This window comes from Corvus moneduloides, chromosome 4 (genome assembly GCF_009650955.1).
Source record: "Corvus moneduloides isolate bCorMon1 chromosome 4, bCorMon1.pri, whole genome shotgun sequence".
Classification (NCBI taxonomy): Eukaryota; Metazoa; Chordata; class Aves; order Passeriformes; family Corvidae; genus Corvus; species Corvus moneduloides.
In genome coordinates this window covers 16309920-16335492 of record NC_045479.1, presented here as the reverse complement: position 1 = coordinate 16335492, position 25573 = coordinate 16309920, and the positions used below count along the sequence as shown (strand labels likewise).

Sequence of the window (25573 nt, the reverse complement as noted above, 5' to 3'; positions counted from 1 at the left end):
ACTTGGTTGCTTTTCAGGTCACAAGAGACATTCCTTGCCTTTTCTGGGTATCCTCTGTTTAGCAAGAATGCACTTAGTATAGGAGGATAAATTATGGTAGCCCATGGGAGTCAGTGCCATATTGTGTAACTCACACAAACACCCATGGGCTTGCAGAGGAGAGCTCTGTTTGCTCAAGAGTAAGATCTGGTATTTCTCACACCGGAGGTCATATTACCTTAAAATGCCTCTGCCCCTAGGTCTGCCTGATGAATAACATCTGCTCCCATAACAACTGCCTCTCCAGCAGGAGAGATGGGCTCTGTGGCAAGACAAAAACAAAAGCAGTCCGCAGGCAGTCCTGTACTGAGGCAGCAAGTGGCCACGACAAGAAACAGAACCCTCTCTGTGCACCTGATTCCAGCTCTACTGGAGCCAACAGGAAGGAGCCCAGAAGATTGCAGGGGCTCTTGGGTTAGGAAGCGTGCACAGCCCTGCCTCTGCTCATGTAATATTTGTACTCTCAGCAGTGACAATATATGTCAGTGGAAATCAGATGTTTCTGTCCAGCCCTACACCCTCTCATCAACATACGCAGCAAAACATGCTTCACTTTACAATCACAGTGATGCAGGCAAAGGAAGTTTCCACTGGAGCTGGTGACAGCAGATGTTTCCCTGTACCTCAGAAAGCTGTCACTATCTATGGAATTTGCAGTCCACAATTACCAACCTTTTTAAAGGCTGGAAAGTTTTGTGCACAGATCACTGGGAAAGGGACTAGTTTGCTTTGCTTCCATTTGCATCAACACAGGGAAATCCTATTCCTAGCAAGTAAAATTAGCTTTTAGCTTTCATCCATCTCCTTGCATCCCATAGATTCCCATAAAATCAGGGGAATTGAATTACTAATATTTCCAGTGAAAGTGTGTAAAAATTTTACCTGAAAAAACTCAGGAATAAAGTTAGCTGGGAGATGGCAATTTGGTTTCACAACAAGTTTCAAGTTTTTAAAATTAATTTTGTTCTTTGGTGGAATGAAGCAGAACTTCTAAACAGTTTTTCAAAAATTTATTTCAGAGAAACATTTGTTTTCTTATCATAAAGCACTATTTTTTTCAGCTCTGATCCATTCTCAGTCATTTCCATTTTTGCTCCCCCACTCACTTTCTGTCACCAGAGGTAGCTGCAGAGCCCTGGATCACAAACCCTCTTCAGTTGAATTTTTTTTTTTTTAAATCAATACATCTCTATGTGTGATTTTGTCTTTTCATTAAAAATGCATTCTGTTAAGAATGTTCATAAACAACTCTGCTTGGGAGTAATTCTTAGCTTGTCCAAAAAATTGATGTCTTAACACATCTAACTGGATAACCAGCTGCTCAGCTGTGAAGCTTTGGGAGAAAAATACGCAAGGAAATGCTGAAATGACAGTCCTATATATTAAAGGTGTCCTGTGGATGTGTTTGCACAGAGTAGAAATTCTGCTCCATTGCACTCAGCCTATTCTTACTGTACAAAGAACACACTTTGCTAAAGCATTCCTCCTCCTTTTTTTGTTGTCTCGAACCTGATCCCAAGAATTTTAGGGATGTACCTCTAAACAGATAGAAGGAAAATAATGCCTGTCTAGCCTGATGTTCCTCTACTTATTCATGTATTCACTTCAACATGGAATTGGCAAACAAATTTTAGCTGGTTTTGAAAGCAAAGGCTTTCAAAGAGCCCCACCCTCTGCCAGTTGTATTTCTTTAAGTGTAAATTGCAAGATTACAAAGTTGCCTCAGACAGAAAACCTTTTACCCTGGTTTAGCATTTTGACTTTTCCATGGGGACATACTCTCTTATTTTTCCGAGAGGTCAGAAGGGGTTTTGCTGCTGTGTTGACATTTTGCATCATCTTCTTTCTTTCTTTCACATCTGAAAAAAAAAAGAAAAGCAAAGCACAGTTCTGAAATGACAGTAAAAATGCATTGCTCCTCTTAAGTGACGTGGACTGCCTATGCCTGTACAGCAGCAGGTTAGTCAGAGAGACCAGAGAATTCCTTAATCCCTGGTGTTTGGAGGGGCTATACATAGATGAATTTTTTGTCTTCCTTTGATTGCACCACCACATTTAGAAACTCTTTCTTAAGGAAGTGAGGCCTTATGTGTGGGGGGAAAAAAAGGAGAATATTGTAATTAGAAAAAACCTAACTTCCCTGTCACATCTGGCCTTCATGCTTCAATAATCCCTTGAGCACAGCTCATAAATAATGAGCAGTCAGAGATGGGCTGTACAATTCCAGTGCATTCTATTGACTTCCAGGGGATGCACAAAATGATAGAACATATCCTGAAGGCAAAAGCATGCACTGTTTTCTCAGTCTTCTCTCAAATGTGTATTGCTAGCAATTTAATTGCTATTTATTGAGCACCACCAGTAGGGTATACAGGGCACAAAAAGAATTGCTATGTGTAAACAGAACTATTTTTATCTGTTTCTTTATTTAGCATTACCCTGCTATCCATTTCAGACCTTTTGTTGTAGTTTAATGTGATACCAGTTAAAAATATTGTGATTTGAAAAATCATGAGAAAAGTATCAAGCAAGCATCAAAAGATAATCTCATTGTGTTTTAAAAAACTCTACCCAAACAACACTGCCTTATCCAGATACAAATACTCAAAACTAAGTAAAAAATAACTTTAATCTTACTTGTTGAAACATTGAAATTGAAAAAAATAGAAATAAATTATGTATGCATCTAACTAGATAGCCAAACGCTCAACTGATGTGAGTTTACTAACTCTGTTAACTTCAACAGAATCACCCTCTTTTGCTTATTGACAGACTAATTAGTTTGATGCAGTGCCAAAATCTTTGTATGTGTTGACTATAAAAGGAACTGCAGGGTAAGAAAATTGGGAGGAAATATGATAAAAACCCATTCCATAAACCTCACAGAAACATTCCCGGGTGGAACAGGAAAGAAAGATGGAAACAGAAATCTCCTTCATGTCATCTGCCTCTCAGTAAATCACAGCTTCACTTTGGGTTATAAGGGTGTTGCACCCTCAGGTCCAGACTTTTTATTTGGAACAGGGTTTGAAATGCGCAAAGTGAACTGTTCTGTTAGCAAGAAAGAAAACAATATGCAGGTTCAGTTCCAAAATATTCAAGTCAACATTAGTTTTCAAAAAGTAACAAAGAGAAAATTGTATCTGAGAACTTAAAAATGTAGTGTTGGATCCAAATGTGTGCCTTTCTCACATGCTTAGACCTAGCCTGTTGTTCTGTTACTCTTAAACTGTACACTGTAAGGTGTTTCCTTTAGCCAAAGCTGACTGGTTTTTCCTGAATACATCTACCTTTCAACTCCTGTCATGTCGGGCTTTTTTGGGATCCATTCCTTAAAGGCAAAGAAACTAACTTCCTGATGGTATCTGTTTTCTTTTCTCTCCTCTGCAGGCTTAAGTTGTAACTGGGTACCTTGTTATCAGAAGCGAAATGAATAACTCAACGTACATAAACTCTTCCACTGAAAATGTGATGGCTTTGGAGAGCCCTTATAAAACTGTTGAGGTGGTGTTCATCGTCCTGGTGGCAGGGTCTCTCAGTCTAGTCACCATAATTGGGAACATCCTGGTTATGGTGTCAATCAAAGTCAACAGGCACCTCCAGACTGTCAACAATTATTTCCTGTTCAGCCTGGCCTGTGCTGACTTGATCATCGGCATCTTTTCCATGAACCTGTACACCCTCTACACTGTGATAGGCTACTGGCCCTTAGGGCCTGTGGTGTGTGACCTCTGGCTGGCTCTTGACTATGTGGTCAGCAACGCCTCTGTAATGAACCTGCTCATTATCAGCTTTGACAGATACTTTTGTGTCACCAAACCTCTGACATATCCTGTGAAGCGGACCACGAAGATGGCAGGCATGATGATCGCAGCTGCCTGGGTGCTGTCCTTCATCCTGTGGGCCCCTGCAATTCTCTTCTGGCAATTTATTGTGGGAGGAAGGACTGTCCCGGATGGGGATTGCTACATCCAGTTTTTTTCCAACCCTGCTGTCACATTTGGCACTGCCATTGCAGCCTTCTATTTGCCTGTTATCATCATGACTGTCCTTTACTGGCAAATCTCTCGAGCCAGTAAGAGTCGGATAAAGAAAGGAAAAAAGGAAGCCACCCAAAACCAAGAAACAGTTTCCCCCAGCCTTGTCCAAGGTAAAATAGTGAAACCAAACAATAACAATATCCCAACCAGTGGAGATGGGTTGGAGCACAGCAAAATTCAGAATGGAAAAACCAGCGAAGAGACTGTGACTGAAGACTGTGTTCAAGGGGAGAAGGAGAGCTCCAACGACTCCACCTCCGTCAGTGTGGTTGCTTCCAACTTGAAAGAGGACGAAGCTACCAAAGATGCCAGACAGGCTTCTGCCTCCCAAGACCATCTCAAAGCAGAGAACTCCAAGCTGACGTGCATCAGGATAGTCACCAAGTCCCAAAAGGGGGACTGCTGTGCCCCTACCAACACTACCGTGGAGATTGTAGGCACGAACGGGGAAGAGAAGCAGAACAGCGTCGCCCGGAAAATCGTCAAGATGACAAAGCAGCCAGCCAAAAAGAAACCACCCCCTTCTAGGGAGAAAAAAGTGACAAGGACTATTTTGGCCATCCTCCTGGCCTTCATCATCACCTGGACCCCATACAATGTGATGGTGCTCATCAACAGCTTCTGCACATCCTGCATCCCTAGCACCGTATGGACCATAGGTTACTGGCTCTGTTACATCAACAGCACCATCAACCCCGCTTGCTACGCGCTGTGCAATGCCACTTTCAAGAAGACCTTTAAGCACCTTCTTATGTGTCATTACAAGAATATAGGAGCTACAAGGTAAAAATAATGATGAAAATAATTATGGAAAGGGTGAAGAAGTTCCACATTAAATTTATAAAAACCCAATGCTATAGCACTTTATGCTCTTCTATGGAATGTGCAATCCAGGATGTTAGTGGAAATACTGATAAGGGGCATCAGCTGAACCCCTGAGGACTACACTTAAAAACATTTTTTTTATAAATGAAAATAAATCTTTGGGACATGGGGATGTTTGAGAAATTATTCAAGGATGTGGACTGGAGGCACAGTTCCTTACTTTCTGAGAATATTCTGCAGAAGGGCTTTAAAGTCTCTGATTTTTAGTCATTCTGTGTAAAATTCTTGTTCTTTCATTCTCTTTTTCTTGTTTTTTTCCTGTATGTGTTTAATACATCTTCACCTAGGGCTAAAACCCCCAAATTTTAATAACTGTGTGGAAGAGGCACAGGAGTTTGGAAGATCATTGTATAATCCAAATCAATCATGGCAGAAATTTTCTAAAGCTCCAAGTTGTCTAAAGCTGTTTTGCCACTGTCATGTAAGAAGCTTAATGTTAGGTAAATCATGATGACAGTTTTTTATGTTGTTTATGACACCACCATTTCCAAAACTGCCTCAGTTCTGAAAGTGTACTTATGCTCTCAACATGTAATCATTGTATATTGTTTGAAGTCTGCCGCTTGCCCCTTCCCAGGGGCTTTTGTTCTGTGACTACTTCATCACGTCAAGATCAAAGTGAAAAGATGTGGTCTCGTCCAGATTGCTACATGTCAAGACTTTTTCAGCCTCCATGTAAACCAAAGCTTTTGAGATTATTTTGTTCACTTTGTTCGTCACATAACATCGACCTGTGGATTTGTCTTTTACCTCCATCAGCCTTTTCTTCCTTTCTGTACCTTATTTGTCCCAGGCAAGACTGAACATCAAAAGAAGTTTAAATTCAAAGGTCTCATCCAGACAGCCACCATGGTGGCCAAACAAAGGGTCTCAGCTGAAGAATAGAAACAAGATTATTGCTAGGAAGATGAATGGTTACATCCATTTAAAGTTGGATGTACAGACAAAGAGGTATGTTGAGGCTTCACAGAATGAATAGTTAATATTAGATGACCATGCTCTTGGCCTGTCAAAAGATGATTCTATGATTAATTTATTGAGGAAAAGAGTAAGATAGACCAACATATCCACCTTGATCAAGCTCTGCTAAGCCCTTAGTGTGAAACTTGGGTCCTTTCTGGGTGAATCCTGGACAAGATGTTTGCTTTCTGGAAAAGATAGTGGTCACATTGCCTTGTGTACTGCCTGGGAGCCATATTTTGACTGTAAGTCAAGGGATAACACTAATAAAAAGGCAGAGAGGAAAACCGTGATTATAGGAAATCAGATACTGAAATAGTCTGGATGGGAGTCTGGCAAGAGTTAAGATCAAATATTTTCTGCTACTCCACACTAGGCAAAATTTAGATTATTTCTGCCTGATAAAGAATTTAGTATTCCAATATTTGATATTTACTATAGCAAAACTAAGCATTGTGTGGACAGGTCAAAGGGTATCAGATTACTGACAACAGAGGTTGTCTGTGAGTTGTGCATATTTTATTTACCTCTTTCTTAGTAGCTCTAACTTCCAGGCCCTATCAAAGGTACGTTTATATATTTTGTTACCCAAAAAGAGCATAGACAGTGTCCGAGAGTCTCTTTTCTGGAATGAAAGCCACCCACCAAACAGAACACCAATTCATTCTGTTATTTCATGCTACCACATTAGAGTATTCCAAAATGTACCTCAAAATAGCAGCCTCTGAAATTGCAGAGAAATTAATCTTGCAGAATTAAGTTTTACATTTGACAAGCTTATTGGAACACAGTGTCAAAGCACTTTGGTATCACAACAATTTTCATGTTTCATAGTACAAGTTCCCAGCAGAAAGCAAAAAGCAGGAGGATTAAACTGCAGTAAATTAAGGCCACGTTAAACTCAGGATTAATGTGTCTTAATATGAAGCCATTGAATTTATACCCCTAGTGATTTCATCCTAATATAAGTGTCTCCATACAGCCAAGGATTTAATTTTGAAACCCCCACTTGCCTCGAGTCATATCTACTATCACTGTTTTCATCTTCCTGCTTGTAAGGAAGAATAACTCAATGACAAAGCTTGCAAAACTGAGCACTACTTGCCTTTTAAAACTTCGTTCACTAGGTTTATCTTGACAGGTCAAAGGAAGGACTTACACATTCCTAGGCTGTTCATTCTCTCACAGTATTAAAAAACCCAGATAAAATCCCAAGATAAAATAAAATCAAATGTGATCAATTTCTAAATCTGACTTCTTTAGAAAAGTTTCATAAAAGAAACACGCCTGCTTCTTTCATTCAGCAAGTGCTGTGGATATCAACAGTACAGGTACTCAAATTGGGAAATAATGGTTTGTACAGCCATGCTTAATCTTTTAACTCTGGTTTTCTGGCAGGGGGCAAATCCTTTATTCTCACATTTGAAGCTGTCACTTGTTCATAATGAATTAATCTAACAGTTAATGACACCCCTACAGGTTAGGAAGTGTGACAGATAGATTACAATTATACTTCATCATGTGATAACACTCAAAATACCACAGAAAAAAAAGTATTTTGGGGCCCAGCATTCATGTAACAAACAAGCAAAGGAAAAATATCAGTTCAAAGCTTTCTAGTGCTTTTCCCTGGCACCACCCTCACTTTTGAGCCCAAAAGACAAGGTGCTTTAATTTGTGTTTTAGTATATTTAAAAGGCTTGCAGGACACACAGTCCTTTGTGTTTCCACCCTGCAACAGTTCCATGATACCTCTACATTTGCAGACAACTAAACAGTGTAAAAATAGATGACATAATGCATGTGTCCACAGGCAAGCAAACACACAACCCAATATAGTTTATATACATGAAAAATAACCAACTACTAATCAAGATATTGCATGGAATCTTGTCTGCCTTGTGTGCATTACCAGGTGCTGGCAGCTGCAGAGCCAACACTTATTACACTATCTAGCCTCTCCTGAAAGCAGAGAGGAGGTACAGATAGAGCGTGCCCTGAGATCCTGGGAACCTCTTGGGTCTTCAGCTGGCTCAGTAAGACAAAAATGTCATAATGGTTCAGAACCACGAAACAATTTGTTCTTGAATATCCTTTGAGCTTTCATGTCTTTCCTTTGTGTCCCAAACCACGTTCACCAGGTTTCACTTCCCTTCTGAGTGATAGTTCTGCGGGATCTAGATGTCAGTCTTGAAGAGCAACTCTCCCTGGGTAACTTCGGCTTCCCTGGCTGTCACCTGCACCCCGTGGCCCTGCGGCCCCAAGTGGCCCTGCTGCTGGAGCTGCCTCATCTTCACCTTGGGCTTGGCCAGAGGATCCCAGCGGCACATCCACACCACGTGCTGCACTGACCACTTTTGCTTCACATAGAAATCAAGCATACTGTGCAGGTGACTCATGAGAACAAAAAAGAAAAAAGAAAGAAATAAAAAACAAAAAAAGGATAGCTAACAACAAAAAACTGCAGCTAGAACTTCTTGTTCCCTCGTTTTTTTTCCTCTTTCATTACTTCCAGAAGGAGGCAGCCCACGGGGAGTGATTTGTGTTGTCACAGGACAGCCCTACCTTCACTCTTCAGGAAGAAAACAGCAACTTGAAGATGCAACAATCCAGTGGGCAACTTCTCTGAGTATTAAAGGTGTTGTGGTAAAAGAGGAAGGAAGGAAGAGAGGAAGAAGAAAAAAGAAAAGAAACGAAAAGAAATGAAACGAAACGAAATGAAAAGAAGAAAGAAGAAAAAAAGAAAAGAAAGAAAAGAAGAAAGAAAGAGAAATCTGAAGCAATATTGAAAATCTGTTTTCCAGCGAGAACAAAGTCTAAGAAAAACTTGTCAGCCTTCTTTCTGTTTGAGATTTTCATTTGATTTATTAGAAATCATAGGATCTATTAAAATATAGGAAAGTATATGAATGCTGCCTGATGAAAGACAGTCCAAAGGCAACAAACACATCTGTAGAGGTCAGATTGCTTTTTCTTCCCTTCTTTCATTCTTTTTTTGCTGTACAAATGCTGACAGGATAGGGAGTGCTCAAGTGGACCCCAGAGATCAGTTGTTTGGCATTCACAAAGCATGAAGGGGACAAAAGCAAGTGCTAAATCTATCAGCCCTCTGTTTTATGCCCTTCTGGTGGAGGACAACATACTGACTAGAAGAGGTGCTTTTATGAAGTGTGACTGTGGTGAGAGCAGCCCACACACCACTGAGAAACCTTGAAGTGGCCCAGCAGCTCCTGGCCTCCCATCCAAGGTTAGGAGCAGGAGGGCACAGAATTTTTTGGTTTTATCTCTTTATGGATTTGAATGTGTCCATCTGTCTGTGGGACTTGCTAGCAAACTCACTGTCCACTTGCCCAGTTTTGACCAATTTTGGTCTCTGTTCTTCATTCCTATGAATGAGACATTCCTGTGGATGAGTGTTGCCTCAAGATATGGCTCCCAGTTTCTCCTGTGGTGCTGAGGTGGCACATTTTGAATTTTTCACTTCTGTTGACAGTACCTCTCCTTGCCACTTCTGTGCCCCAAAACTAATCATGGCAGTGGCCTAGCAGGACCAAATAGGTAAAGCATCCTGACAGCCCCCCTGCTGCAAAGCTGACATGAGTGCAGCTTGGGGTGGGGGGGAAGTGGAGAAGTGCAATGCTGATGTTTTTCTCCCTCCCCTTAAAATATATCCTAAAAATCTTTATTTTTTGACAAATTGTGGTGTTTTTGGGGTGAGAAGCTAAAGTCTTACAAAAGAAATGACCAGAAAACAAACCCTGTGCATGGGGGGTGTTTTCTGACAGTGAGTTTGGAGTTTAATAGTCCCAGATGACAGCAGTACAAGTGGTAGAAATTGAGAGGCTAAAAAGAAGTTAGCTATTCTCTCACACTGGGTCTATATACTATGTCTAAAGACACTTACAAGGGTATGATTTCTATACAATATTGCTTTTACAGTTCTTGTATGTCATGAAATGCTGCAGGCTTTTAAGGAATCTTTTTTTTTAATTTATAGAAAATCTGGCCTTGAAGGAATCTGAGAGATGGTCTTTAATTTGCTGTGGCCTCTCTTCTCTGCCTGTTTTTCCTCTTTTACCACAGTTTTAACAAAAAGCTTTCTTCCTTCCTCACTTTAACAAATGTCACCTGTGTTTCAGCTACAGGCATGCAGTTTCATTTGCCTTTCAGGCACTGTGAACGCTGGTACTCAACCTCTTTAACTCCACCCAAAAACTGCCTTCCCTAGCATGCACATCCCCCCCTCCACTGAAGCCCAAACTACTGTGTGGAGTGGCAAGTTCCATAAATCCTTTCTGCATGGGTTTTAAAATGGAAGTAAAACAAACCCTCAGATGAAAAAAAGCCAAATCATTTCTTTTGTTCCCCAGTTTTGTTATCTCTGTATTAGGCATAACAGTGGATAATGTCAAGGAGCAAATGTGCTTGTAGTGGAATATCATGCTGCAACATGCACGGATTAATTTTATGCTCTGTGCAACGGAAAGGCAGCCCTGCCTTCCCTCAAATCCCCTTTCATTCATGAGCTTACTAGCAGAGTATGCACTGAGAGTCCAAACCTAAGAATGTAATTATAGCAAGGCTAGGTTGAACATGAATCATTTACCACAACCAATGCAATTATTTCTCCTATAATTTTCCTTCCCTCCTTTTGCTATGGCCTCTTTTGCTACATTGTGGAACTAGTGGGTTACACGAGCGTCTTAGTCCTCCCAGGCCTCATATCTCAGGGTACTGGGTAGATTTGTTAAACACATTTTATTCCAGTATTAACCAAATAAAGGAAAATAAATTCTGGTGTCTTTTTGCCTTCCAAAATTCTGCATTACCTGAAAAGTGCCATTCAGTAACTACTCTTTTCCATCTTTCCACGGTGAGTTTCTTTCCTTTTTTCCTTTTTCTTTTTTATTTTTTTGGATCATACTTACCAAAAAGCACACATAAACTATTTTCTGAGAGATGTCCCAACGTGCTCTGACTCTGACAGAAGCAGCTCTGTGTAGTACATGAGGCAGTGTGATCACAGCCCGTGTTACAGTGCCCTTGGAAGCAAGGACCTCGCTGAGTGTTTAATGTCTGGACTCACCTGATGGAAATGGAGAAAGCACAGGGGGACAAGGTTGGTGTTCTCTTACTTGCAAAGGGACAAGCAAGTCCCAGCTGGATTGCTTTTCTGCTTCCCCCAGTTCATGTAGGCTTCAGGGAGGAGGTAGGGATTTCTTCCCCCACTGGAGACTCTGTCTCCACCTCTACCCCAAAGACAACCCTTCTCTGAAGCACATCATGGTAGTAGTGGCAGTAATAATAATAATAAAAACACTGGCGGGAGTGCCATGACTGCCAAACACAGACCTTCTTCTATCTTATCCCTTATTTCTGGTGCCACTTAGCTGAGGTGGTTGGTAAGTTAGAGACTAGCAATTTGTAAATACCTTTAGATAGTGTGTTTTAACATGACCAATACCATATCCTGACTGTGTAAAAAATAATACATTATGTGTAATACTATCCAGATAAGGTTGTAATGTAAATATATCTACAATGAATGTCAAACTACTCTTCAAGTTCTATGTACAAGGAAGAATCTCATCTCTTCTTGAGATCTTTTTTAACTTAAGGATATGAAAAACTTGTTATTCATTTATATATGTATTAAAAAACACCTGCATTCTTTTCCTCAAAAGAAAATATGACTGCAAAAAAGAAGGGAATGCGTTACCTGTATGTGATGTCCAAAATCTTGTGGTAAAACCAGGAACTGAGGATCTTACAAGTCGGGAACTGGTCAAATTCTTGATGCCGTACATTTGATCTCATATAAATAAGATAAGCACAAGTTTATGGTTAGCTGTGTAAAGCTGACCCACTTGATTATATATACATTATAGATATATATTTATATATGCTGTATAGATACACATATATTATACACAACCTTCATACAGTGAAAGCGAAGTTTGTTAAAGTCATATTAACTGGGAATTTGGATGTAATGTTGTATTTCATTTGGAGGAAAAATGTCTGTGTTATTCAGCAGCATTCTAACTTGTTATACAAGATGAAGAAAGAAGGTATTTCACCAAAACAAGCCATGAAGGAATAAGATGATGAGGGTTTGAAACATTTTGAAGAGACGACTAAAATTACATGCAATATATGTGTATGTATTTCTGCTGAGTTGTATTCCTAGTTAAAGCATTGCATTAAACAGAGAATTATAATAGTAAAAATGTGTTTGTATGTGGTATCTCTGTTTAATTTATCTTTCCACCTACTGAACTACTCTGTGAAATACGAAACAGTGATAGATCGAAAGAAATGCTTTTCCTACAGTAGCCACAGGCAGTGAGAATGTCTGTAGTAACCAGAAAAAAAATTCTAACCTTCTTTTGCCTGACTTTCTTGGCAAGTGTGAAGTTCAAGAGAGGTCTGAAGTACAACTTCACCTGTCCTTGTTTTGTCCACATCTCTGTTCCTCCTTCAGAAAATGTCACCTTTAACCACAATGTCCCTTGAGCAGTCTGACAAGGGCCTCCAATAAAACATTCCTCCAGATATTTCTGTCATCCAAGTATTGGAAGGGAATAGGTAAGATTCTTTTGTAGCCATCCTGTTGTATCCAAGCAAAAGAATTTTTTTAGTTATGAAGACAGATGGCACCACTAACAACCAAATATATGTTGAGCTCCCTTTGCCTTATGAATGCAAACCCAGCTGCATGGCAGGCTCGGAAAGCATCTGGGAGTAGAGGTAAAGAAATAAGGTGCGTATTCATCTTCTCAGGGTCTCAGAACACAGTTTCACGCCAACTTTGGAAGCAGACAGGGCTCCAAAGAAGCAGAGGGAGACAGTGGGGGTGATGTGGGGCCATGCCTGCCGAGGTAAATCTAGGTTTTGGAGCTCAGTCAGTCTATCAGTCTGACAAGCGATTGAAGAGGGGGTCTCTTGGGCATGGTGGATGCATCAGCCATGGCAGGGTCAGGTTACTTTTGTCCAGCCACTCCAGAATGGGAAGAAGCCATTTTAATAATGTGGTCTATGTTGGCTTCCTTTTTCTCAATTTTTCCTTTCTAAAATTTGAGGATGTTCACTGGTTCCACCTTTAGAGGACTTTACACCTGTGTCGACCTCTCTGCCAAAGACTTCCTGCCTCTGCCATTTGCTCTACTGTTTCTTCAGCCCAAGCTCACCTCCAGCCATTTCACCACCCTGCTGCCCACCACCTTTCCACAATAAAAATGAGAAAAGCCAGTTTTTTAACTGTCGTTTTCTCAGGGCAGTCAGATAAATTGATGTGTTTGAATAGATTTATTTTCTTGCCCTGTATGTAAGGCCCCTTGAACCCTGCAGATGAAGGACTCTACTGATAGGCTGTAAGGTGGGAAAATTTTAAGGGGTAGACCCTGATGGTCAAAAGACATTTGTAAGAATCATAATAGAGACACAAACAGGTACCTGAACTCTGTTTTCCCAAGGCACAACTATTTTTGGCATGCACATTTCTTATTTATACATGTATTTAAGATCAACATTGCAGAAACGTACAGCTAAGGCTACCAGTAAATTCAGAGCACTGATGCTAAACCTTTGTTTGTCTTCCCACATATATTTTGAGAACTTTTTTGCCAGTGCTGATTGTACACAGTAGAAAAGGTCCATGGATATGCCAGAATACCTGCCTAAGCCATTCATTCACACTCACAGTTTCACCACTGGGCTCTGAGCAAAGTTACGTTTTTCTTTAAAAGTGCAGAATCACTCTTAGCACAATAGAAATTGCCACCTCAATCTTCAAGTACAGCCAGCAATACTTGCAGTTAATATAATACCTGATAATATCCATCATCTCCCTCTGGAGAGACATCTTGAGACAATGGCACCAGGCCAGAGGTGTCTCTATTAAGTGCTTCTCTCTGAGGCCATTTATTAGCAGAAAATATCAGGTAAAGCATAGCTACCTACTTCACCCTGAGTTCTGGGAACTCCCTAAGAAAATCAATACAGAGAAATGCTGCTATTTAGTAAATCCATTAACACTGTTTCTGGCCTTTTGCCAATCATTACATGCACCGTCTAGACGTTGGAACCTACTTGGCAGCACTAGGAGATTGACACCTTCTTCTCCATGGAGCTTGCCAACTTCACTTCTGCCAACACACAGAATGAGGGAAAAGAAGAAAATCAGCAAGAATGATATTGAAGAAGTAGAGAGACAAAAATACCCCTTTCCTTCTGCTCTCAGTCTTTGTTCTGTCTTGCCACCCTCTCCTTCCTTATTTCGCTCCTTCCTCCCTCTCCCTGTCCCTTTCTTCCTCTCCTGTCTCTGACAAGTCTCATCTACCTCTCCAGGTTTCTCTCTCTCATTAACAGCTTGCAAAAGGTGCCAAATAAATCACTAAGAAATCAAAGCCTTTGGCTTAAAAATGTGAAGCAATGTAGGAGGGAAAAATACAAGAAGGAATGCCTCAAAAAACTGGAGTTAATTCATTTAGCTTAGGGACCAAAGGTTTTCCCTGACTCTCCCCATAATCATTGCTATCATTTTGCCTGCAGTTGAAAAACACTTATAAACAGGGCTGAGCAGAGATGATTGAATCCATATGGCACAGGAGCAATATTTCTAAAGGGAAGCATTGGAGCAATATTTCTAAATGGAAGCTGATGGCAGCTGCACCAAACCATTTTCTGGAAATATAGATACAGTGGATCTGTGGTTTTACAAAATTCATCCTACTAAAATGCAACCTAATAAAAGAATAGGGAGTAAGGTCAAAGCAATTAAATCCCTCCAGCACAGATCTACCTTAGCTCCCATCACAGAGGGGAAGACTAAGAAGTGCCAGGAGCCCAAAGAGCAAGAACTCCATAAAAGTCGCACTCTTTGGCACAAATTAAGGTACTCCTGGGTTGTCTGGCCAGGCTGTCATTTTGGGTACAAAGAACTAAGCTACTGCCAATATTGCATGTCTTTCAACATGAGGGTTAGGCTTCAGCATTCCTGCCAGTAGCCAAGAGATGAGAGCAGAATTCAGTGTATACAGGCTTAGTTATTAAAACCATGGATGTTCCGGATGTTTCTCAGAAAATATAAATAAGACATATCAAATATGGACATCAAATCCCAGATTTTGTTATGCTGTCTTTCTAAAATTAAAAATAAATAAAGAAAAAGTTTCCAAGTGTTTAAATTAATATATTTTCCATGTAATTTCCTTGTGTGGAAAAAAGTCACCATAATTTTTTTAAAAGGGAGGGTTGATGTCTTCAGTGGCTTTTACATCATGCTGAGAGGACTAGACAACTACAAAATAATGGAGTTGTTTTGTGGTAGCCTGTTAACCCCCCTGATTCGGTGATGCCATGTTCCCCCTGTTCCCTGCCCTAGCCTTGGCCACTCCCTCGGTTTCTCTCTATTGGTTCCTGTACCCCAACCCCGCCCAGGGACCACCCCTGGGCCCCTGACAAAAACCACCCTGCACCCAGACCACGAGGTCTCTCTCTCTCTCCCTCCGAGGGTGCTGGGACAAGCTGTGAATAAAGCCATCTCACACCCTCATGAGAGACCCTTCTCTGCCTCCTTTACCACCACTGCGCTGTAACGCTGCTGGCTGCCGGAGCCAGATCGCGGGGCTGTCCCAAATGGGCTCCGGGATGCGCCTGGTTGCACGGCCCTAGGAAACCCTCACTGAGCTCTCAGGGAGCTGCAGCCTGCTAGGCAGAGTCCAGCAGTTACAACAACAATTGTTTGGGAACTTTCCAGTGAAACTTTTTTCCTGCTATAAAATGCTGATTTGTTAATTTTTTTTCGGGGGGGTGGGCAAAGCAAGAGGAGACTGAGGGGAAAGTTCATTGCAGTTACAACTTCCTCGTAAGGGGAAGAGGAGGGGCAGACACTGATCTCCGCTCTGTGTGACCAGTGACAGGACCCAAGGGAATGGCCTGAATGTGTGTCAGAGGAGGTTTAAGTTGGCTATCAGGGAAATATTCTTCATCCAAAGGGTGACTGGGCACTGGAACAGGCTCCCCAGGGAAGTGGTCACAGCACCAAGCCTGACAGAGCTCAAGAAGCTCAAGAACAATACTCTTTGGGCACATGGTGTGACTCTAGGAGATGGTGCTGTGCAGGATCAGGAGGTGGACCTGATGATCCTTGAAGGTCCATTCCAACTCAGCTTATTCTGTGAATCTGTGATTTCAAATGAATTCCTGGTTTTGAAATGCTCTAGGAAAAAAAAGGGATAAATTGTATGGCTTATGCACAGCCTTGAGCAGAGGCTCAACAGAGACATGCACCAGGCTAGAACAAGCATAAGCAGATCTCCATAGCATTTCACAAAGAACAGGAATGACCACCATTTCTGTTCTGGGCATGCTTGGGTCATAATCCAGAGCAAACAACCAGCATGATTATACTTTTATGAACAGTTATAGTGGTGCTACTCGAACACGTGGGACCCTGCAAAGAGGAATAGAAGGGAGGAATATATACTTTAAAAGATACATGCTATAACATGTGTTGATCCCCTGGCAGGCACAGTTCAGAGTGGACAGGGCTGAAAAGTGAAAGTCAATGGTGTTTGCAAAGAACTCTGAAGCCACAGCAAGAAATGAAGATGAGGCATGTCACACTTCATCTGTCAAAAGTAGGACACCCTCCTGGGGGCAATGTAGAAATATAATTTTCCCTAGAACAGGAACCTTATTGAAATGGCTTGAAGGCGTCTTTGGATACAGTTTTTTCTGCCTATACTGATGATAGGGAGAGCCAGGGGGACAAGCTCAGATGACCCTCTTTTGAACTGCTGCAGTTAGACAAGATGCTTCTCAGTCCACGTGTGCACAGCTCCAGGGTTTCATAGGTTTTGTAGATGTAGCTGTAACAGTAATTATAATAACTGGTGTCATGCTGGGAGAAAATAAGAAGTAGAGAGGGGAGGAAAGAAGAGAAATCCATTATGCAAAGCTGCAAACTGGATGGGAAGAAAATAAATCTGATTAGTTCTTATGCCTTTGCTCTGTATCCAGGAGTCTTTTGTTCTGAGACAACATTCGGTTCTTACAGCAGCGACGGTGATGTCCAGTTTTGCATGTCCTTGAATGCAGTAGAGCCACCTTTGAGGTAAGTTTCCTGAGGGCACAGAACAGTATTCTTTCTCTACTCTGGGTGCAATGGTCACGGCTAGCATGGACCTGCCCCTCTCATCATGTGAAGTGAACAAAGCAATCAGGCCAAGAGCTCCGGCCTGGTGCAGTGCAAGCTGCAAAGGGCAGAGCGGGACTGCTCTGTTAACAGGGTCTGACATCCCCATCACGTTTTCCCCTCTCCATCACTCCCTATTAGCATGCATCCCACCGAAGGTGTCAGGAAAGCCACTTCACGATAACATCGCCCCACAGGAATACTAACCTGAAATGAGAGGAGCCTTACAAAGGCAACTGTGAACCTGATTGCAAAGGCCTAATGTGGCAACCACCTAGAGGAAAAGGAAGGGGCAGGCAGCAGTTTACATGCATTTTTTCCATTTTCATCCTCCCCTCCCCCTCGAAGTTTGCATTTTGTACAGAAGGGACAAATAAAATGATTTGGAATCAATTCCACACAAGTCACTGGTCTTCCTGTTATGCTGGACACAGGTTGTGACTGTAATGGATAAGCTGTAAGTATACTGAATAAAAAAATACACCCTTGGCTTGTTAATTTGCCAGGAGAAGCCTTGAGACTCCTGTTTAAAGTAATTTTTGTTGCACAGCCTATCTCCTTCTGTATTGCCTTTTGCCTATTTTTCCAAGAAACCTCCTCCAAGGGGCTTTCTTCCTATTGGGTTATGGACCTAATCATAAAACAGTAATTTCTCAGGGGCCCAGACAGTGCTGATTACCTTCTAATGAGATAAAGTACCCCTCATCTCTAGGTCACTGCCTTGAAACCACCTCTAGTTTCTCCATGGCTAGAAGTGATCACAATCTGTTGATGACAAAATATGTTAATGGTGGTGGGTACTGCTGCCGCAAAGCAAAGCACTTAAAGGCAGAACCTAGATGAAATGTAGAATTTAGGGAGGGAAGGTTATGAGTTTTATCTTTAATTTCTGCTGTTTTTCATCAGGTCAGTAGCTTATCTGAAACAAATTCAGAATTAACCTTCAACTCAGAGCAAATACAAGCCCAGCAAGCATTTGTCAATAATCTTGCCCATAAATTTGTCAGTAAGTTATTCTAGAGTGAAAGTGGCAAGGGGAGGGAGGGGCATAGTATTACACATGCAGTGACATAAACATCAGAAAAGCATTTCAAAACTAGAAATGAAAAATTCAACAAAATGAAAATTTCATTTAACACAATCCCATCATTTATTCTTTGATTATTGTATGTATTTCTAAATGATGCTGTAATAAATCAGTGAAATTCATGCACCATATAACATAAGATACTGAAAACAATTTTCAGGATTTCTCATTTCATAGAAAGTTGTAGAAACAAGCTTTTGTTCCAAGCCTAAAAAACAAAATAATAATTTCCTAGTTTTCCATGAGTTGAAAAACTGTATTTCAATGTCCCTAATATTTGTGTGTCTACCACATGAGAACATACACAGACATAAAACTGAAAAACCTGAAGGCCAGGATGCTGACATACTAGACATCACAAAAGCAGGCACAGAAGCTGAAGTATAAATAACTACTGCCTCCTCAGTATAAATACTTATTTCAATATTTAAAATTTGTATTCAATGTAATTGTGCAGTGAGTATGGTTTGAGCAGGGCAAAACAAAAATCTTCTATTTTAAACCTCAGAAAAACACTGAAAGGCAGTACTTTTTCACAATCTGGGAGAGGGGGGTGGTGTTTGCTGTCCTGATCAGTCCCTCAGCTGGGAGGAGGTGAATCAGCATCAGCACACAGCCTGTCTTTCATGCCTCATACAAACAAGCCTCTCCAGACACCTGGGAATGATTGATGCTTGTAGGAGTTTAGGCCAGCTGAGCAAGGGCAAGAAGTATCTTTGTAGGCTGGAAGGGAACTCCTCTCCCTGCACAGCCTGGGTGCCAAATTCCCCATACCCCTGTTTCAGGAGCACAGCTCTGCATATTGATCAGCACAATGCGGCTGTCCACCCACGTGGTTATTAATGGGTAATAAACAGCTCAAGCACCCACAAGCTGCATTTTTCTTAGCACCAGCCTGGAATCAATTAAATAACCAGAAGGGCTCCAAGAGGTGCCATCAATTGCAAAAGTTATTACACTCTCAGGATGTTTCACTGAAAACTCCCACACAAAGCAATTAGGTGTCAGATGCTGCTGTGTCTTAATCAGGGGTTTTCAGTGGGGTTGGGGCCCCTTGTGGGCACTGCCTGGTGCAGAGTGGCAGTGCTGCACAGAGCCCTCAGCTCCCTGGTCCCTCTGTGTTCAGCTACCTGGATTGACTGCTCTGTGGTCCTCAGGAGTAAGAGAGGAAATTAAAACAGCTTGAAGGGAGCATGGAGAACAATGACAGACAGAAAAAATCATCTGCAGCTGGCTCCCAGTAAGGAGCAAATCCTGTTTGCTGGTCAAAAAATCACAAAATATTGGGCTCTTTCCAAGGGATATATGAGGAAACTTGAGGGAGGTATCCCATTTTCACTGCTTAATTTAACAGCTTGCTGTTAGTGCATGTGAAAAAGGCAATGGTAGCAAACACAGAGAAAATAACCTGTGCAAAAAAAGAGTTAGACAGATATAACATTTATGTTCAGAAAAAAACAAGACAAGTGTTCCTGGTTGTTTTTCCTAATGATATACAAGTTATTTTAAGTAGTCTCAGCTATGTTCTGTAGTGTAAAGCAACTTCCATTCTTATTTTATGACATTTCTCATACTGAGATTGTAGTGAACAAAGCAGAAGGAGAAGGTGATTGACTTCAGGTCACTAGACCACAACAAGGAGAAAAATTGAGCAAACATCTTCAGCAGAAGTCACCAATACCTAACAGGTGTCATTTCCCCTGTGCCCACACTTCTGACATAAGCAACAAATAGTCCAAAATTTTCAACAAAACATTCCTCACACACCCAAGACCTTAGCCATAAGGACACAGAAACAGCCATGCAAAATGTCAGAGAAAAATACTCAAATGAGCTAAGATCAACTTACATGGTAGCTGAGGATAGACTCTGAGTTTGCAAGACTCCCTGTGCAGTGACAGGAGCAGAGGTAGAGGACTAAGTAGAGAACTGATAAAACATCCCCAGTGCCTAAATACTTGTAGCTGCATTGCTGAACTGCCTCTGCCCACAGAGTGCTGACTATGGAGGGTCTCTGTTCATCCACAAGATCTGCTGGCATTCAAAAACTCATAAACAAATACTCTTCTGCCTGTCTGTCCTGGTTTCAACCAAGACAGAGTTAATTTTCTTCTTAGTAGCTGGTACAGTGCTGTGGTTTGGATTTAGTATAAGGTTGTTAATACACTGATGTTTAAGTTGTTGCTAGGTAGTGTTTACCCAAACTCAAGGACTTTTCAGAAAGCAGGTGCACAAGAAGCTGGGGGGGAGCATATCCAGGACAGCTGACCCGAAATAACCAAAGGGATGTTCCATACCATAGAAGATCATGCTCAGTATATAAACTAAGGGGAAATTGGCCCGGGGTGGCCAATCACTGCTCAGGGACAGGCCAGGAATCAGGTGGTGAACACATACTCTGCATGACATGCCTTTCTTGGGTTATATTTCCCTCTCTCTCCTTTTCATTACAATTATTAGCATTGTTATCATTAGTATTATTTGTGTTATATTTACTTTGTTTCAATTGTTAAACTGTGGGAACCTAGAATGCAGAGAATATTTCTCTGCCTGTTTTGAAAGGTTTTACCCCTCTGGACATTACTGGTTTTGACCTTTGTCCATGGGAAAATTTGCCTAGCCTCTGGGAAGAATTTGAATCTACAATGGTGTGAATGAGGTGATAGAATACTATGTGAGATTATCACAGGGTGAAAAATTTAGAGGTTTTAGGTCTATTTGCATAGTAAATAGATAGAAGTAGAAAACTCAAATTGGAGGATAAGTTGTAGTTAAAAGCTTCTTTCTCCTTCTTCACTAACTCCATATTTTGCAGCAGTAGTGGTTTGGGATGATTGGATACAGAATTCCACAGTTCCTGTCTACATGATTTAGGAACTTGTTGGACATTGGTAAAAAAGTGAAAAGATCTTGCGTTTTAAGTTTTCATTGGGTAATTTACCTTAAAAAGGCTGTGAGATCTTGATAAGTTGTCTTCTTGCTGCATTCTCTGCTCTGTGCTAGGTCTAGGCCATGCCAGTGGCTTGTACTCCTTAGATAAGAATTAATAAACACCTGTCTGGAGACTGAGAAGCATGAAGTCCCATTCGCCTCCTTTTTTGTCCTGGAAAAATCTGAACATGTCCCCCATCAGGGAAGACAACAATTAATGATGCGGAGAGCGTTATTATCCATGAATTTTCACTTTTTTCCCAGTTCTTCTCCCAGTCCTGCTGTCAGCAGGGGCTGTCAGCAATGCCTCCTCATATCTCCTGGCTGAACTTTTCCTACTTTTCAAGAACTACAAGAGTGGAACAGAAGAATGACTCCTTACCCGCTGGATACCTGCTGTTAGGATACTCAGCTGTGGCAGAAGATGCCTGTGGGTGCCTCAGATATTACCTGGGACAACTGTCAGCACTGACTTTCCCCCTTTTTTTCCAGTGCTCTAAACAGGAGGTTAGGTGGTCACTCTGTTGAGTGTATTAAAAAGAAGAGATTGATGAATCTGTTGCTCTTATGGATTTAAATGGAAGAAGGATATTTTAGCCTTCTTGGACACGACAGACAGATATGAACCAAGGTTTTCTAATGGTAGACAACCATCCCTGGGCCACAAAAGCATTGCTTTAAGTCTGAGAAACTGGCAGCAAGCTGGGAAAAAATTTTACCTATAAATACAAAATAGACTTCCCTTTAGATGGATGGAAGCTCTGCATCTGGAGACATCCTATAAGGTCAATTCCTATTCATGACATATATTGGGAGTAATTCAAACACAACAGAATAATTACAGCAATAGCCTCAAAAAAAAATTGCCCTTTCCTTCAGTGCAGTGAGAAGGCAGTATGTTCCCCATGACACACTCATCCTTACTAATGCATTTGCAGCTGAAGACAACAACAATTAGGCCTGCTGCCTAATCAGAGGGAAATGCATTGCAGTGATAAATCATTCCCATGGAGGAGCTTCTCAGGCAGCTCTTCCAGCTGGGGACCCCAGGCTGTCATCCACGGTGCTCTGCCACTTGCCCAATGCTTCAGGCTTTTCAAATCAGGATCCAAACTGGTTTCTTCTCTCCAGCTCTGGAATTGCACAATGCGGTTGCTTACCATTTGCTGACTGATGCAAGATCCCCCTTTCCCAGCCCAGATCAGCCACCCTTCTGGATAACTCCCCCCAGTTTATATACTGGGCATGATGTTCTGTGGTGTGGAATATCCCTCTGCTCACTTTGGATCACCTGTCCCAGCTGTGCTTCCTCCCACTTTCTTTTGTGCAGCTCCAAAAGGCAGAGCATGAGACGAGGGGCAAAAAAAGTCCTTGATTTAGGATAAACATAACTTAGCAAAAAAACCCAAAACATCAATGTGTTATCAAGACCATTCTCAGTCAGAATCCAAAACACAGAACTGTAACAAGAAGAAATTAACTCCAACTCTGTCCTGGCTGAAACCAGGACACATATGCTGTTCTGTAATCTGATTCAACAGCTGACCACAAACACAAAGTAGGCTAATTAGAATTACACAGAAATAGGCCTGGGAGCTAAGATGATGAATTAACTCAGGTTTCATTGCTCAGCAGTATTTCTTGAATAAAAATTGAGCTCTTGATCTCACCCAACCCTCTCCAGCCCTGCCCTTCCTCTTTCCTCTCCTTCAATCTCTCAGGAAAGACTTAGCAGCAGCCCTTTGCCTTGCACTTAGGGCCACAGGCTTCTGAAATCCTGGAGATCCCAGTGGTGATGCTCTCACTGAGCAAGAGGCTGCATTTGAACACAAACTCATTTCCTTGTAGGCAAGAATCTTCCTTGAAACCAAGTTTCGGGGGTTACTGGAAACCTGTTCATTTTTAGGACTATCTGAAATGAGATGCCAACACAAATGGAGGTGGCTTCTGAACCCTTTTTCTCTCCTGAAGTAGCAGCATGCAAATTTTTGAAAATAATGAGATGAGGTGATTACTACAGTCATCCAGCTGAGACATTTTTTAGATGTCACTATTTCTTTTAGAAATAAAGCAATTCAGAGAGACACTCAGACAATCCAAAGCACGTATTGAACCTTCTTTGAAACTTAACCCATTTGCGAGCTTCTCATTTTACACTTAATGAAGGAGTGTTCAAAGAACTGTATTTTTTAACAGTGTGTTAGATTCACCACACAGTAAGAAAGCACAAGGGATGACACTCCAGAATGCCATCTCTGTGTTTTTAGGTGCACCACTTCTACATATCCCTGGGAGCGTTCCTCATCTATGGCATGCTTAGTAGGAAACAAAGAAGAGGATATTTTGAAAACAAATCATCAAAGATTTGGTCAAAATCTTCTCATAACCTTTGCCTTTCATCTCTGTGGAAAGATTCATGGGTGCAGGGAACAGTCCCATAAAATAAAATTATAAAATTTTCATTAGAAAAAGAATGAAATTGGGTAGGATCATCTATTTCCTGTGCCAAAATCATCGCTCATACTGGTGAAATTCAGCATTTGTGTTCTCTTTCAGCCAGCTATAACCCTATTCAGCAATGAGGTGTTCTGATACTAATTAGCCTTCATCAGTTACTTATCTGCCTTTATCATGGCAATTTGCCACTCTTTATTAAGCATGACTAGTGAACATCCCTATAAACAAGAGTCTAAAAATTTTTTCTATCATCTCTCTAGAACTAAGACTGCTACTTAACAAATCCTCAAGGAAAAAGGTGACATGTAAGCCCAGGGCTTGCATGCCCTTCAGTATGGGGAAAGGTACTAGAGAGTAAGTTCCGATTCTTTTCTCAAAATCCTAACATTTGAGCTCAGATGATAAGGCATAGATCTTCTTAATGCTGGGATTTAAAAAATACATATTTGAGTCAACAAAAGCTATTTGTCAAGTGTTTCTCAAAATTTATACTGAGGGAAAAGAAGAAAATCTTAGAATGAATAATTGAAATATTTTCAGGAAAATGTGAAAAAGAAAGGAATGTCTTTGAAAAATGGCCTACATTATAGTTTAGTAAGTGGAAAATAAGGAAAGGAATAGTAAAACAAGCCTTGTTTCATTTAAGTAGATTTCAGCAGAATGTCTAGTGAGAAAACATTTTATTTGACCTAATATTTTTTATCATTAATTTTAGATTAACTTATGAGGCAGAAAATAATTGCAAAACCTTGACTTCAATACAGTCATCAACTCTGACCTTCTGCAGAAGAGATACCAGGAGTCACCATCAAGAGATTCTTACTGCAAGTTCAGAAATTGCACTAGAATTAAAACTTGTTTTATAGAAAAACTTCCTGCTGAAACTTGAGACATTTTAAAAATAATCCTGGTTTAGTGACAGCCTTTGCTGGCAGGTATAATCTATTTCTCTTAAAGATGCTTCAGTGATTGATTATTCTTATCTTAAACATTTGCCATTGATTTCTATTCTGAATTTGAGTAGCTTCAGCTTCCAGCCATGAAAGCCATCTGCAGATTTTTATACTTTCAGATGGTTAAAATGTTGTCTTCTAGTAAATCTGCTCCTCTCAATGGCACTTATGTGCTGTGAACAGGCACCATTTACTTTTAAAGATAAACGAAAAAGACATTTTACAGTAAAAAAGATTTTACGAGACTCCAGTATTCCTTGTAGCTCTTTTCTAGACTTCTCAGTTTGTCAATATGCTTTTAAAAATATGAAATAGAGCTGATTGTGAGCAGTTTTCTTTGAAACACCTTTCTCAATGTAAAACAAAGTTTTCCATAGAAACACAAGGATTTACAGGAGATTGCCAAACTGTCTCAGAATTAGACCAACAATGCAAATATTTTCTAGGAATGTGGCTGATACATGTACAAGTCATCTAAGTTCAAAGCAGGGATCTCAAATCTTTAACTCTGGTAATCCAAGGGATTGACCTAACCACTAAACCAGCAGTGCTCTGCATTGATTGTCTCCAGCTGGAGTTCTTGCACTTTTTGTAACTCACTGAAGCTCAGTGGAGATAAACTGAGGAAATTGTAGTTCATCATGTGTTGCACAAGCTCTCTCCTGGCACTGCTCCTGGCACGAATATCTTGGGTTCAAATTCCTGATCCAAATCCAGCAAAGCAGACCCACAAACTGTGACACATAGCCTGGTGGGAAGACCACCATCTTGGGTGTCCTGAGGGACTGTCCAAGGTACAGACATGTCCAGGTCTTGCTGCAGCACTCCCACAGGATGGGAGCCCTGCCATGGCAGGGAAAAGAGGTGGCTGTGGCTGGGGACCATCAAGGAGGCTAGAATGCACCAGGTGCCAAGATGTACCCAGGCTCCAAGGCACCCCTTGGGACACTCATCCAGCCACTGAATTAAAGTCCACGATGTCCCACGGGAGGGCAACCACTACTTGCCACAGGCTACTTTG

The 25573-nt window shown here is 41.1% G+C and overlaps 1 protein-coding gene across 3 annotated transcripts in view; it reads left to right on the top strand.

Annotated features, from left to right (window-relative positions):
• CHRM2 (cholinergic receptor muscarinic 2) overlaps positions 1-8350 on the top strand; it is an 86410-nt gene extending 78060 nt beyond the window's left edge. For 2 of the 3 annotated variants that reach the window (XM_032107231.1, XM_032107232.1), the window contains 2 exons: positions 3430-4862; positions 8066-8350. In XM_032107231.1, the coding sequence (XP_031963122.1) occupies positions 3469-4862; positions 8066-8087 (1416 nt within the window). In that variant the 5' untranslated portion in view covers positions 3430-3468 and the 3' untranslated portion in view covers positions 8088-8350. Of the gene's footprint in view, positions 1-3429 lie in introns of all 3 variants that reach the window. The other variant, XM_032107233.1, reaches the window with a different exon arrangement.
• The last annotated feature ends 17223 nt before the right edge of the window (positions 8351-25573 follow it).